The sequence below is a fragment of the Brienomyrus brachyistius genome, chromosome 23, assembly GCF_023856365.1.
Source record: "Brienomyrus brachyistius isolate T26 chromosome 23, BBRACH_0.4, whole genome shotgun sequence".
NCBI classification, from domain to species: domain Eukaryota; kingdom Metazoa; phylum Chordata; class Actinopteri; order Osteoglossiformes; family Mormyridae; genus Brienomyrus; species Brienomyrus brachyistius.
Genome location: NC_064555.1, coordinates 12776309 through 12788800, shown reverse-complemented (window position 1 = coordinate 12788800; position 12492 = coordinate 12776309). Strand labels below are relative to the sequence as shown.

Genomic DNA, 12492 nt, shown 5'->3' with positions numbered 1-12492 from the left:
TGTTTTTGACTTCATCACCTGATACAACGTGTATCTGCAACTTCACAACACTGGGATCTTATCAACAGCAATACATTTTGTAGTAAGAATAAATGTACAATCAGATACCAGGTTTAAAAAAATTGATATATTTTTTTTTTTGGTTTTTCACATCTTTGGTAACTAGCAAATATTACTCACATGACTCCACATTTTAAAACGAAATCCAAATCATAAGTAAAGCAACCAATTTAAATCACAATGAAACCTTGGAAAATGTTAGCAAATTTTATTAGTTAAATGTATACCGTCAGTGAGCTGCTGTTTGATATACACTCCAGTGACTTCATAGTATTAATGCCCTCCTCAACGCCAGAAATGTTTGTGCGGTCAAAGTCACAGAAACATGCAAACAAAAAAATAATCTACTCTATCAAGAAGCTGAAGAGGCACAGAGCCATGACACCAGTGCAGAGATACAGGGAAAGATCTACTGCTTACTCGCTCAATGGGTACAACCCCACAAGTAACACCATAAAATGTGCAGTATTCCTGGCCTTTGCCCAAAAATCCCAGTATGAAATGTACTGGGTCAGAGCCCTAATCAAGTCAGAACATGTGTGAATATGTCAAGCCATGTCTCAAGCCATATTTACGCCTTTCACTTCGGGCTTCACAGAAAAAATGGCTTCACGATAAAATTATATAACATTCCAGCATAAAATAACATAAAAACAAACACACACATAAACCATGGTTTCACAATTATTCAACGAATTCAATTAATACAAAGAACCTATGCACAATAAGCTAAAAACAGACTGACAGTTCGACATTCTAACATTTAACAAACTCATATTTACTTCCCCGAAATTGTTCCTAATGTGGACAGACTCCAATCAGAAGAGGCACTGAGGGATGTTCACTTAGTGGTTGAGGCACTGGGCAAATCACCAAACCTTGCAGGCTCAAATCTCATGAGGGGTCTCATGGCCGGAGCCATGAATACAGAACCCGACCCGAATGGCTTTAGAATGATCCAGCTGCATAAGGGGTGTCATGTTTCAATTTATGCTATGCAGATCACCTCCTGGTGCAAGCATTTTATAACCCTAAGGGTTAAATCAGAAACTCAACTGGAGAACTTTGGATATTTTTTTAGACGCCAGAATCTCTCCTCCGATTTTTAATCAGCTGTACCTCTCTGATTCTTCCTCTTTTAATTCCTGGCCACTCATTAACGTCCTAGACTGAGCCGTCAACTCCGCCCCATCCGAGGACACACCCCCCAGCAAACCGCCAATTGCAGTCCCCGCCTCCCCCTGAAAATCGGACTCCTCCACCTTCACCTGGCTGCCCTCTGACAAGAAGCCCTCCCCTTCATCAAAATTGTAGCTGTAGCCTTCGTCGATGTCAGTCGCGTTTAAGTTGCTAACGCCGGTGCTGCCGTCATAGCTGGGGGGCATGCCGGCCGCGGCTAGCCTCTCGCAGCGCGCCTGGTGACGTAGGAAGCTGTCCCTCCAGATTACCTTCTTTCCACAGAGTCCACATTCGTAGGGCCTCAGGCCACCATGAGTTTTGAGGTGCTTGGTGAGGTGATGCTTCATCTTGAAGGTCTTGGCGCATACAGGGCAGGCGAAAGGACGCAGGTTCAGGTGCTGCATCTTGACGTGCCGGTCGCGCATGCTCTTCAGCGTGTAGGCCTTGCCGCAGTGACAGAAATGTACCTTGCCTGAGTAGGAGGTGCCTGCAATGGAAAGGGAGGAGGAAGAGGAGGAGGAGGATGGGATGGGAGGAGAGGAGGAAGGGGGAAACGGAGCAGAGGAAGGAGGGATGTGGCGGCTATTCCCAGGAGCAGTTGCACCTCCTTGGCCCTGGGTGGTGATGTTCAGAGGGGGCCAACCTAACTCCGGGGGCCCCAAGTGATATTCGTTGTCATCAGAAGGGGATGCAGGCACTAATGGCCTCTGGGAAACCTGTCCGGTTCCATCTTCAATTTCATCATAAGTGTCCCCACCAAAGGGCACGCTGCCTTCATCTGCAAAACGCCCAAAATCAACCTCTTCCTCTTCTTCCTCATCTTCCTCCTCCTCTCTTCTATAATCCTCCTCTCCCTCCATTGGCCTGCTACCCTGCTGCAACCAGGGACTTGCCTGCCACTGCATGCGAGCAGGAGGAGCAGGTCCTGGACAAGCAGGACCAGGGCCTGCACCGTTGCTTTCAACACCACGAAGGGAGCTGACGTCTGACTCCTTCTCAAGCTCCCCCCCATCCTTGGACGCAGCCTCAGGATTGTCTCCTTTATCCAGTTGCTCTCCCTCTTCTCCCTGGTACACACTTGTGGGGTAGTCTGCTGTTACACAAGCAGAAAAGGAGGAACAAAATGTGCTTTGATGAAACAAAGCTCATACATTATGATGAAAAGCGAGCTAAACATCTGCTTCAATATTATCAATTAATCAGGACTGAGCGATTTTCACTCTTTAAACATTAAAGATTAAGTTAATTTTGGTTCATCATTTTAGAAAAGATTTTTTTAAATAATCATAAAATCAGATTTCCACTTACCAGACTGTCCTGTTCTCTCTGCTCCATCCATCTCCTCCTCCTCTCCCTCCTCCACAACTTCTCCCATCCCTTCATCTGGTTCTGTTCCTCTCTCTCCATTCTTCTTTCCTTGAAGATCTCCATCTACCTCCCCAAAGCCCTGTGCACCATCCACACCACGTCTCTCCACCCCTCTTCCCCCGAATTTCTGGAAATCCTCCACGGAGCAGCTCTGCTGCGTCCCCTTGGGTCGGGCCCTCGGCCTCAGCCTGCCGGCGTCGCTGATGTAGCCGAGCACAGCGTGTGCACCAGGCCTGCTGTTAACGTTGTCAAAAGCGGCTCTGAAAGCGCTGCCGCCGTCATAACCCCGAGGGCTGGCTTTGCTGTTCGCCGACATCCAGAGCTCTTCGCAGCTGGAGTAGTCACTCTCCACGCTTGGATTGGGGTCAAGCTGAGAGTCAGCAGATGACTGTGGAGGCAGAACCTGAGCTGCCGGCCGAGGTCGGTTCCACCTGGAGAACTGCTGAGGATGCCTCCAGCTTGCCAAGGGTGGCAGAGAGCCTTGGTCTGGACAAGGTGGCCTCTTCTCAAGTGTGGCAGGACCAACCTGCCCCCGGTCCCTAGTCTCTCTCTCCTTGGCCTCCACACCCCGCTGCCTCTCCCTCTCACGCTCCCTCTCAGTGTAGAGGCAGTCAGTGCTGCTGGGGGACTGCTGCCTGGATGGGGCATTATGAGTGTTGCCGCCGTGACTCTGAGCGCCCCCTAGTGCCCGGGGCCTCTTTAGGATTTCTGTGCACTTGTCCACGATGTGCCACATCTGCAGGAAGCTGGCCACGGTGACGTAGTTGACGATGTCGTCGCGCACAATGCTCAGGTGGCCCGTGTAGGCAGAGCTCAGGACGCTTTCAAAGACCAGGGGGTCCATGACTGAGGGCAGGGAGACGGTCGTCACGTTTTTCAGCAGCACCTATAGTTGGGCATAAACACGTTTTATTCAGTCATGTTTTTTTCACATTCTACATCACAGGTGTTTATTCAATAGCAATAATAATAATAATAATAATAATAATAATGACATTCGTATATTTGAAATTCTCTTTTCACCTGCCCCGTCTTGCTCTCCAAGACACACAAATACATAAACTATATTGACAAAAGTATTGGGACACCTGTCCATTACACCTGCAGGAACTCTTATGACACTCCATTCTAAATCCCTAGGCATCAATACCGAGTTGGTCCCCCCTTTGCAGCTATAATAACTGCCTCTCTTCGGGCTTAAATGGGCAATCACAGGCCCAGAAGTTTAGCCTGCTGACCCACATGCTGCTTCCCATGTGAGCATTGGTCATTATTTCCTCTATCAGAAGCCAATTTGTAGAGCATCTTACTGGTGGATATGGATATTACTGTAAAATCTCTGAAAGGCAGAATATTACAAATGGAGTCATTTTCACACACTATTGTTCTAACGAAAAGGAAATCTGTCAACACCAATGCAGCGAAGAATTTTCTAGTCTAATAGTTATGACGGCTTGTGATTACTTGCCAGATCCCTCCCTCTCACACACCACTTATGCAGAAGGTTAAGTAAATGACGAAAATTGATAGTTCATATAGCTGTGGAGGGCTTCTTATTGAATATTCTCCTCCTCAGAATATTAGCTATCACTGTTACTAACAGGATGCACATCTTAGCGCTAACAAGGTTGAAAGTCAGTGACACAGACCTGGTCATGAAAGTACGGCGATGAGGCAGCCATCACGCAGCGATGGGCCCGGAAGACCTGCCCCTGCACCTGGATGGACAGGTCGCACAGCCGGCCCTCCTCACGCTGCCGGTTCAGGCTGTCCAACACAGCTGTCCTCACGCTGGGGAAGCTCACCTCCACCACCGAGCCAGCGGAGGTGCCAGAGCCACTACTACTGCAGCTCTGATCCATAGGACCTAGAAATGATGGTGCTTTAGTTGCATTTTATCATTCATACAATGTTTTTTTTTTGTAAAATATCAACTATTATTAAATTAGAGGATTCCATCAGACCCCTCCAATAATGTCTTGCCCCCCCCAATAATTCTCTAGTGACGCTCCTGGTATTAAGGATACTCAAAAGTAGATTCCGTCTACTTTGGCCATAATACAAATCATGTCGACTCCACTAAACTAAAATTTTAGCAACTACTACGAAAAATAATTGACAGTTTTGGAGTATTAATAAGGCACTAAATTGCACATTGATCACCGGCTTCGGCGTGACACAACCAGGTTATGACACCCAACGACAATATAACGCAGTACATGTACAATATTAAAACGAAATATAATTTTGTTCCAATACTTCGCTGCCATTACAAAGGGGTTAACAAGTTGTGGTCTCGTCACTCGCTCCATGATCTAGCCAGCATAAGCAATAGTGATTCATATTGGTCAGGTTGTCTGAGAGTCGCAAGTGGCCTCAACAGCGGTTAGTGATTCACTCGAGGCCCCGGATTAATCAGCGAATAAGGCCCACATACAAGGTTCGATACGGTATCATGGCCAATATTAAAAAAAAACCCGGACAGATTTGTACTGTCAAAAAGCAGGAGATAGGAAGACATTTATTTATTAGTTATTCATAATACTATCAGTGTCTGTCAGCTAATTTTACTGTCGTTAACTGTCAGGTGCTTTAGAAAACGAACACAATAAAGCTAGCAGGCTAGTTAGCGGACAATTAAATACTTGATGTCTATTAATATAATCAACCGCGTAGCCGGCCGCGTAATTTAAATAGTGCATCGATATAATTATTCCCATCATGACATGTTTTCCATGACCACAGAATTACGGGATCCTTTACACGTCCACTTGGCATCTCGGTTGTTAGCTTTCACGGATAACCATACCTACCTTTTTAAATGCCCAAATGTATACTTGTGCAGTCTTCTGCAATTGCAAAGTGTTGTATTCGGCGATTTGTATTGGATTCAGGTACAATGTCAACTTTCACTTGCAGCCTTGGGAGATATAAAATCCATTTGAAAATGCGCAGCCGTGGCAATGCCCACTTTTCTCTGCTTTTTTATAACATTTAGATGGTTGCCTGTGAGATCGCCCCTTTCCAAGCTAAACGGCAGTGGGTGTTGGGTGTGAAAAGTTCGCTAACGGTCCCTAGGAAATTGTCCATTTGGGCCTGAACGGATCAAAGACGATTCCTAAAAATAAGGCTCTCAGTCCAACTAGCTTCCGTGGCAATGAATGCATAACGTTGTTTACGATGTACAAACACTCTTATTACGTCGCAAATACGTTTGGTGCAAAACAGGTTAACTCTCCCAGTTGTCTATAAACTTAATAAGTATGGCAAACATTTTTGTCACAAACTCGTTATATATGAACAAAGAAATGGTTCTTAGAAAAGAGAATGTGATACTAGGCTTGCGCAATCGTATTTGGTGACACCAGTCCACACGTTGGGAAAGATGTGGCTGCACATGTCTGGAGGGGTGTAACGTAGAATAATGTGGAAGAACCGTATCTTGGATCTAAATCCGAGCAGCGAAAGCGTACTGAACTTGTGTGCATTGATTATACGTAATAAACACCCGGCCATGAAGATACCTATAAATGCACTTGGTATAAGAGACCTTATGCCAAAGGTCAATGATTAGCTTTGCACATGTGCCATCTGATTTCAGGGTGTGTGTTTTGGACACTCGGGTGAGAAGAAGGCAGGGGTGGGAATTGTCATTTGATTTTGAAAAGCAGCTCCTGCTCCCTCATATTGAGAGGAGCCAGCTGAGGTCGTTTGATCATCTTATAAGGATACCACTTCATCAGTTCCCCAGGGAGCAAGTCGGTACATCTCCCTGGGCATTGAACCCAGGGCAGACCCAGGACACTCTGGAGGGATTATATTCCTCAACTGGCTTGGCAATACCTGTGGACCAGCAGAGTCTGGTCTGACCTGCTCAGCACTGTGACCTGGAGAAGTGGACTAAATTGGGTGGATGAATTAATGAATACATGTAGTTGCAATAAGAGGTCCACAAAATATATGTCCCTTGTAAAACCTGTATTTTGGTCACGGTAAAAGATGAAGGGCACGGTAATGTGCATATCAATGTTAACGTTTATAGTATGTACAATGCTATGTTGACTTTGATACTAACTGCAAACTAACAGTATATAAAGAATAACAGAAAGTAGCAACATTATATTTATAATGGAATATTATACTCATAATACTGTATTCGTGCTACATCAGCATTTGAAGGAAATTATTCGCGATCAAGTTAACATCAAGGAAAAGAGGCGTATATTTAATTTCAGATAAAGACTACCATTTCACCATAAACACTAATGCACTGAAATAAATTCATATAAATAACAAAACAAAGTCAGCCGAATTTCTTGTTTACGCCCTAGCGTTGCTCTAGCCCGATTGGTTAATTTGTAAAAATATTTAAATACGATTGGATGGTCGCGAAGAATGATTCTAATATTACCTCTGATTGGCTTTTGCCACTGCGCCGGAACTCCCAAATACGCCAATTACATTGCAAGACATAAAGCGGTAAGGAAAGTGTTCCATTTGAAATTCAAACGGTTGTGGGTCGGTGAATGGTGGTAAGTGCTACATAAACCTTTTTAAGTCAATATTAACAATATTACGTTTTTGATTATCCGCTATTTTATGAGTATTAGCTTATTTTTGCGATTGTGAAGAATCACTAGTGATGCGATGATACGATATACTTTCATTAAGGATTCGCTTTTTCGCAGTTCGCGGATCAAGCAAGAACAAAATGAATAAGGAGGTTGGTTTTCTGCCTTGTTTGTTCGTGGAAGCATTCGAAACTTTAATAGGTTCGGCCTTAGCCAGTTCATTTGCAGCTTAGATGGACGTGATGGACTAATGTTAAGAAAGTTGTAGTCAAATACTAGTAGTTCGTGATCAACGAGAAATTTTAATGCGAACTTTTTTTCTTTGAGAAAAAAAAGTGATGGGCATATACTCCCCTTTTCCAGAATGCATCTCGCCTACCCGTATTCTCTGTGAAGAGGACTTACACAAGTAGCACAGAGAGCAACGGCGAACAACCTGCCCAGGTAATTCTGTGCTTTTTGAAGAATTTGCCTATTTACCTTAATGACAGACCCTTAAAGACGTAATGCATTCGGGTGTGTTTCTGAGCTTGAAAAATTCTTTCTCCTCTATGCAATAGAAACTGCGCAAAGTTGATGGAGAGGCTGGAAAGGTGAAGCAGGCAGCCAGCATGGCTGGCACTCGCCATCGTCCAGTGGCTGCAGCCCATAGAGTAATGGGTGAGTAACCTTTCATCCTCTCACACTACCCAAATCATTTAAATTGAGGCATCCACTTGCAGGCCGGTCTTAAACACTGTATCAATTTGTTATTTATTTAAATCCTCTACCCCAGGCAAACCACTTAGACCAACAGGAGCTGCGACGGTGGCAGAGGGTCCTTCTAAAGGTGAGTTTACAATGAAATCACTCGCATGCCTGATGTTAAATGTTTGTGGCTAGATCGTTTTATCTGTTTATATCATCGCGCATTAAACTTTTCCCTTCTGCCCTCTTCCCATGTTTTCCAGCTATTCAGAAGCGCCCAGTTGCCTCAGTCCCGAAAGCAGGTAACTCACTAGAAGGCAGTCATTGCTTAAAAATGGAGTCTCTACTGCCTGTCATAACCATAATGTACATCTGGTGGGTGTGCAGTTTGATTTTAGTGAGTTTTCACATAGCTTTCGGTATTATTTAACTTAAGTCACTGTTGGAGATTATTGTGTATGTAAACTAGAAAAAAGTTTGACTAAAGAATATTGATACTTGATCCTGAACTAATGTAGTAATTTGACATTTCATTTAACTGGAAAGAATGTTTGAGGGTCTTTCTACAAGAGACGGTTGGCTTGAACTGGGAAGTGTCCTGTTCTTAGTGCCTGCGACTGGTAAAACTGGAGCACGGCGACCAGCCTGGGATTTGAAGGGTAAAGTGAGTGATATGGAAAACAAAGTCCATGCGTATCAGAACCGGATCAAAAGTACTGCCCAAGAGAATAAGGATTTGAAGGATTCTATGGCCAGGGGGCAAGAGCGGCAACAGCTGATGGATGAGGAGATTCAAACATTGAAATACCAGCTGAGGTAAAGGCTTGGAATGTATTTCTCTGGTAATGCTGACCGACATTGGGTGCTCTTGTATTTTATAGGTTGTTGGGTTTAAAAAATTTTTTATAACGTTCTGTATAACTTCAAAGCTAATTTGCTCTTGTTACTTGACATTTATTAGAAGCCTAACAGTACTTGTACCAATGTTGGATCCTTGACAGCTATATGCTTCACTGTATGTCACTTTGCGTGAAAGCACTTGCCAAATGATCATCTGTGTTGGTGGGAATTTCAGGCATTTTGTTAGTGAGGGGTTTGTATGTTGGGGGGTGTGCAGGTCTGAAAGTGTGCCTGGTTTCCTTTGTAGCCAAGCTGTAGCAGAGTTGGCAGTCCTGTCTGAAGTCAGAGACCAACTGGATAAGGTGACTGAAGATCGGAATAATTTCAGGGAGAAATTCACCACCTTGAATCAGGAACATGGTGTACTTTTGAACCTGAGACAATCTCTTGAGTCTCAGATTCAGAATATACAGGTAATGTGCAGTATTTGTGCCTCTGCAAAATGAGCTGGCCCTAACAATGTTTCAAAAAAACCTCGCTAAATTTCACGAGCGGGGAAGAACTTGTAAGGGCAGCTGCTAAATGCACCATAGTGTTTGCTAGTTTTGAATCCCCACACACACACACACACACACACTTTGTGTTGCAGACTCAGATGTCAGTGCAGGGCTCCGTACTATCCTGCTGTCAAGCCGATTTGAAGGAGGCACAGGAATTGCTGAGGAATCTTGAGGAGAAGGTAGCCCACCAATCAGATGAAATATACCAGGGAGAAATGGAGCGCCGGAAGCTGCATAATACTATCCAGGAGCTGAAGGTGATGATGATGATGATGATGATGATGATTATGGCTTTAAACGGTCACAAAATGAAAAATACTAAGAATGATCAATAACCAGATACTCTTATGATTGCAGGGAAACATTAGGGTGTTTTGTAGAGTTCGCCCCCTGCTGACAGCCGACCAGTCAAACATGGCACAAATGGAGTTTCCTGCTCATGATGAGAAGACTCTCAAACTGGCTAAGACTGAGGAGGTACTTGCATGAATCTTAGTGCTTCACTGCTGAATATGGCAGAGAATAGTGCACATCACTTTATTTTATAAGTATATATGTATTTGGCACGCAGTTTCATATATCCTGAAATTGACTACATTTTCTGTTCCTATGCAGAGTAGCTCTGCAGGAAAGTCATCACCAGATACAAGCAATCTTACTTTACAGCCACATATGTATATAGTATTTATTCTTGCTGTACAGAATTTCTTTGAACATGAAGCAATGTTTTTATAACTAGGTATGCTCACTTGTATAACCCTGACATGTTATGTATGTAGCATACTGTGGTCCTTCTGAAAAATCTTTTTTTTTTTTTTTGTCCATTTCTAGTCCCACACAGGTCGAAATGGTGACACCCAGCGGAGCTATAACTTCAGCTTTGACAGAGTGTTTGGACCTAAAGCTTCCCAGAAAGAGGTCTTTGAGGAAATCGCCCTGCTGGTTCAGTCTGCTCTGGATGGGTATAATGTCTGTTGCTTTGCATATGGCCAGACAGGCAGTGGTAAGACTTATACCATGGAGGGTGGAGAAGTGGAGGATACTCAGGGGGTCATCCCCAGAGCAGTGCACCAGATCTTTACCACGGCGAAGGCTCTAGAAGAGCAGGGCTGGCAGGTATGCTTGCTACTATGTCTAGTTGAAGCCTTTTTTTCTTCTTACCCGTAGCTCAGTACTGATAAGACCCAATTGTGCCTCAACATTCACCTAACCAGTAAATGCAATAACCCGTGTGGCACTTGAGTACTAGAAAATGTCTGTTTCTGTCACAGTACAAATTTGTTGCAAGTTTTGTGGAGATCTATAACGAGACACTGAGAGACCTCCTGTACCGGGGCAAGTCCAACAAACGTCCAGAGCATGAGATCAAGAAGACATCCAACTCTGACATCACTGTCACCAATTTGACTTACCAGCAAGTCACCACTGAGGATGAGGTTAGATTCTTCCCTATTCCAGTACTGTTTCTGTCCTTTGATTACACTCGCTTCAGGTTCTTAAAGCAACTTGTTTTAAGTTTACTATAAAATTCATTCATACATTTTCAAAACTTGGTCTAGTGTTCTTGTCCACCACCTAAGCTCCACCTGTCCCGTCCAGGTTTGTAACCTCGTCCTGCTGGCCAATCGGAATCGATCAACTGCTCGGACCAACATGAATGATTACTCCTCTCGCTCTCACTCCGTCTTCCAGTTAGACATAGAGGGTGAGAATGCAAACAGAGGAATCAAGAGTAAATGTGAGTCTCTCCATAGTTTTTATTAAGTGTTGGATTAGGGATGCATACTTTGATTTTGAGTTGTACTGTAGGGTTATTGTGAAACGGGTATGATACTAACGTCCATATTTTCCTTCTTGGCTACATGAAGATAATGGATTGTGCGTTGATTTAAACTTGTTCGTTTTGAAATATATTGATTTGGAGTTGACCCATTTGCTTGTAACATGCAGCTACCCTGTGCCTGGTTGACCTCGCTGGCAGTGAGAGGGTTCAGAAGAGCCAGTCTCAGGGAGAGAGGTTTAAGGAGATGACTGCAATTAACAACTCGCTGACCAACCTTGGCATTGTGATAACAGCACTTGCAAATAAGGTTGGTTTTTTTTTTTTTTTTTTTTTTTTTTTTTTTATCCACCTTCATTAAATTAATTGGGGTTGGATGGTGTCAAATTTTTCATACCATCTAGCCCAGGGGTCACCAACCTTTTTGAAACTGAGAGCTACTTCACGGGTACTGAGCCTTATGAAGGATTACCAGTTTGAAACACCCTCCTAAACTCCTAAACTAGGAGTTCAAATGTATTAGTGGTCTTTAGAATTTCATCTCAATGTCTCTTCTTTCATTTCAGGACAACTTCATACCATATAGAAACTCAAAGCTCACATATCTGCTTCAGAATTGCTTGGGGGGAAACAGCAAGACGTAAGTGTGTTGCCCTCTGCCCAACTCTTAAGATGCACATTCTGCTTTGGTAACTAAGGCGAGTGACTGGCAAGTGATTACTCTGCTGTTGCTGATCTTTGGTACATTAAAGGGTTTTTGTCAAGCTGTCTCTTCTTATCCATTAGCCTCATGTTTGTCAACATTGCCCCAGAGGAGGAAAGCTTTGGCGAGTCGCTGAACTCCCTTCGATTTGCCAGCAAGGTTGGTACATGATTAACTAGCTGTGCAGAATATCTAGTACTTTTCATTGCTCCCATCCAATTCTCAATGACAGTTTTAAGTTGCAAACTTTGAACCACTTTGTGTGTAAAAGTACTTAAACATGGATTTGATCTATTATGCTTGAGAGCTTTCAAAATAAGTAATATAAAATGTGCTTTACAGTGACTTTTTTTATTCTATACCGCTTTTTTTTTAGGTCAATGAATGTGTCATCGGGACAGCTTCAGCAAACAGAAAATGAGCAGCAGGCTTTCAAAAAGAGAATTTATACACCAAACATGGCATCTTCTTAATATGTGTACTTAATATTCAAAGCAATCTGTGCTTATGAGCACATGTGTAAATCGTGTTTTTGACTATATTATAGCCTCAATTGTATTTTTTTTTTGTGCTTTTCATGTAGAGCAGACTAATTTCTCAATAAAATTGGAATATTAACTGTCACTAAGCCTGTGTTGCTTGTACCCTAAATTTAAGAGAAATGGAAGATTCCATGAATGTTAGACGCACGTAGAACGAGGCAATGAAAATAATCTAGCGGTTTTATTAAATGGAGATTGGTTT

The 12492-nt window shown here is 43.4% G+C and overlaps 2 protein-coding genes across 4 annotated transcripts; one reads left to right on the top strand and one right to left on the bottom strand.

The window, feature by feature from the left end:
* Nucleotides 1–1156: 1156 nt before the first annotated feature.
* On the bottom strand, nt 1157–5958 carry zbtb22a (zinc finger and BTB domain containing 22a). 2 transcript variants are annotated; one of them, XM_048994098.1, is made up of 4 exons: nt 5421–5958; nt 4257–4474; nt 2548–3493; nt 1157–2332 (listed from the first exon to the last, which is right to left on the bottom strand). In XM_048994098.1, exons 2-4 carry the CDS (start codon nt 4467–4469, stop codon nt 1170–1172), a joined length of 2322 nt encoding a protein of 773 aa, XP_048850055.1. In that variant the 5' UTR covers nt 4470–4474; nt 5421–5958; the 3' UTR covers nt 1157–1169. The 2 variants fall into 2 exon arrangements, with proteins under 2 accessions (XP_048850055.1, XP_048850056.1); XM_048994099.1 differs by having other exon boundaries at nt 1157–2329.
* A 1101-nt stretch (nt 5959–7059) lies between these two features.
* kifc1 (kinesin family member C1) lies at nt 7060–12372 on the top strand. Of its 2 annotated transcripts, XM_048992984.1 has the most exons (18): nt 7060–7139; nt 7296–7330; nt 7542–7622; nt 7739–7838; nt 7954–8007; nt 8129–8167; nt 8474–8681; nt 9013–9178; nt 9355–9522; nt 9623–9742; nt 10097–10183; nt 10259–10381; nt 10537–10701; nt 10865–11003; nt 11216–11355; nt 11612–11685; nt 11832–11907; nt 12125–12372. In XM_048992984.1, the coding sequence occupies exons 2-18, from the start codon at nt 7319–7321 to the stop codon at nt 12167–12169; spliced, it is 1797 nt and encodes a 598-aa protein (XP_048848941.1). In that variant the 5' UTR covers nt 7060–7139; nt 7296–7318; the 3' UTR covers nt 12170–12372. The 2 variants fall into 2 exon arrangements, with proteins under 2 accessions (XP_048848941.1, XP_048848940.1); XM_048992983.1 differs by having other exon boundaries at nt 10097–10381.
* Nucleotides 12373–12492: the final 120 nt, after the last annotated feature.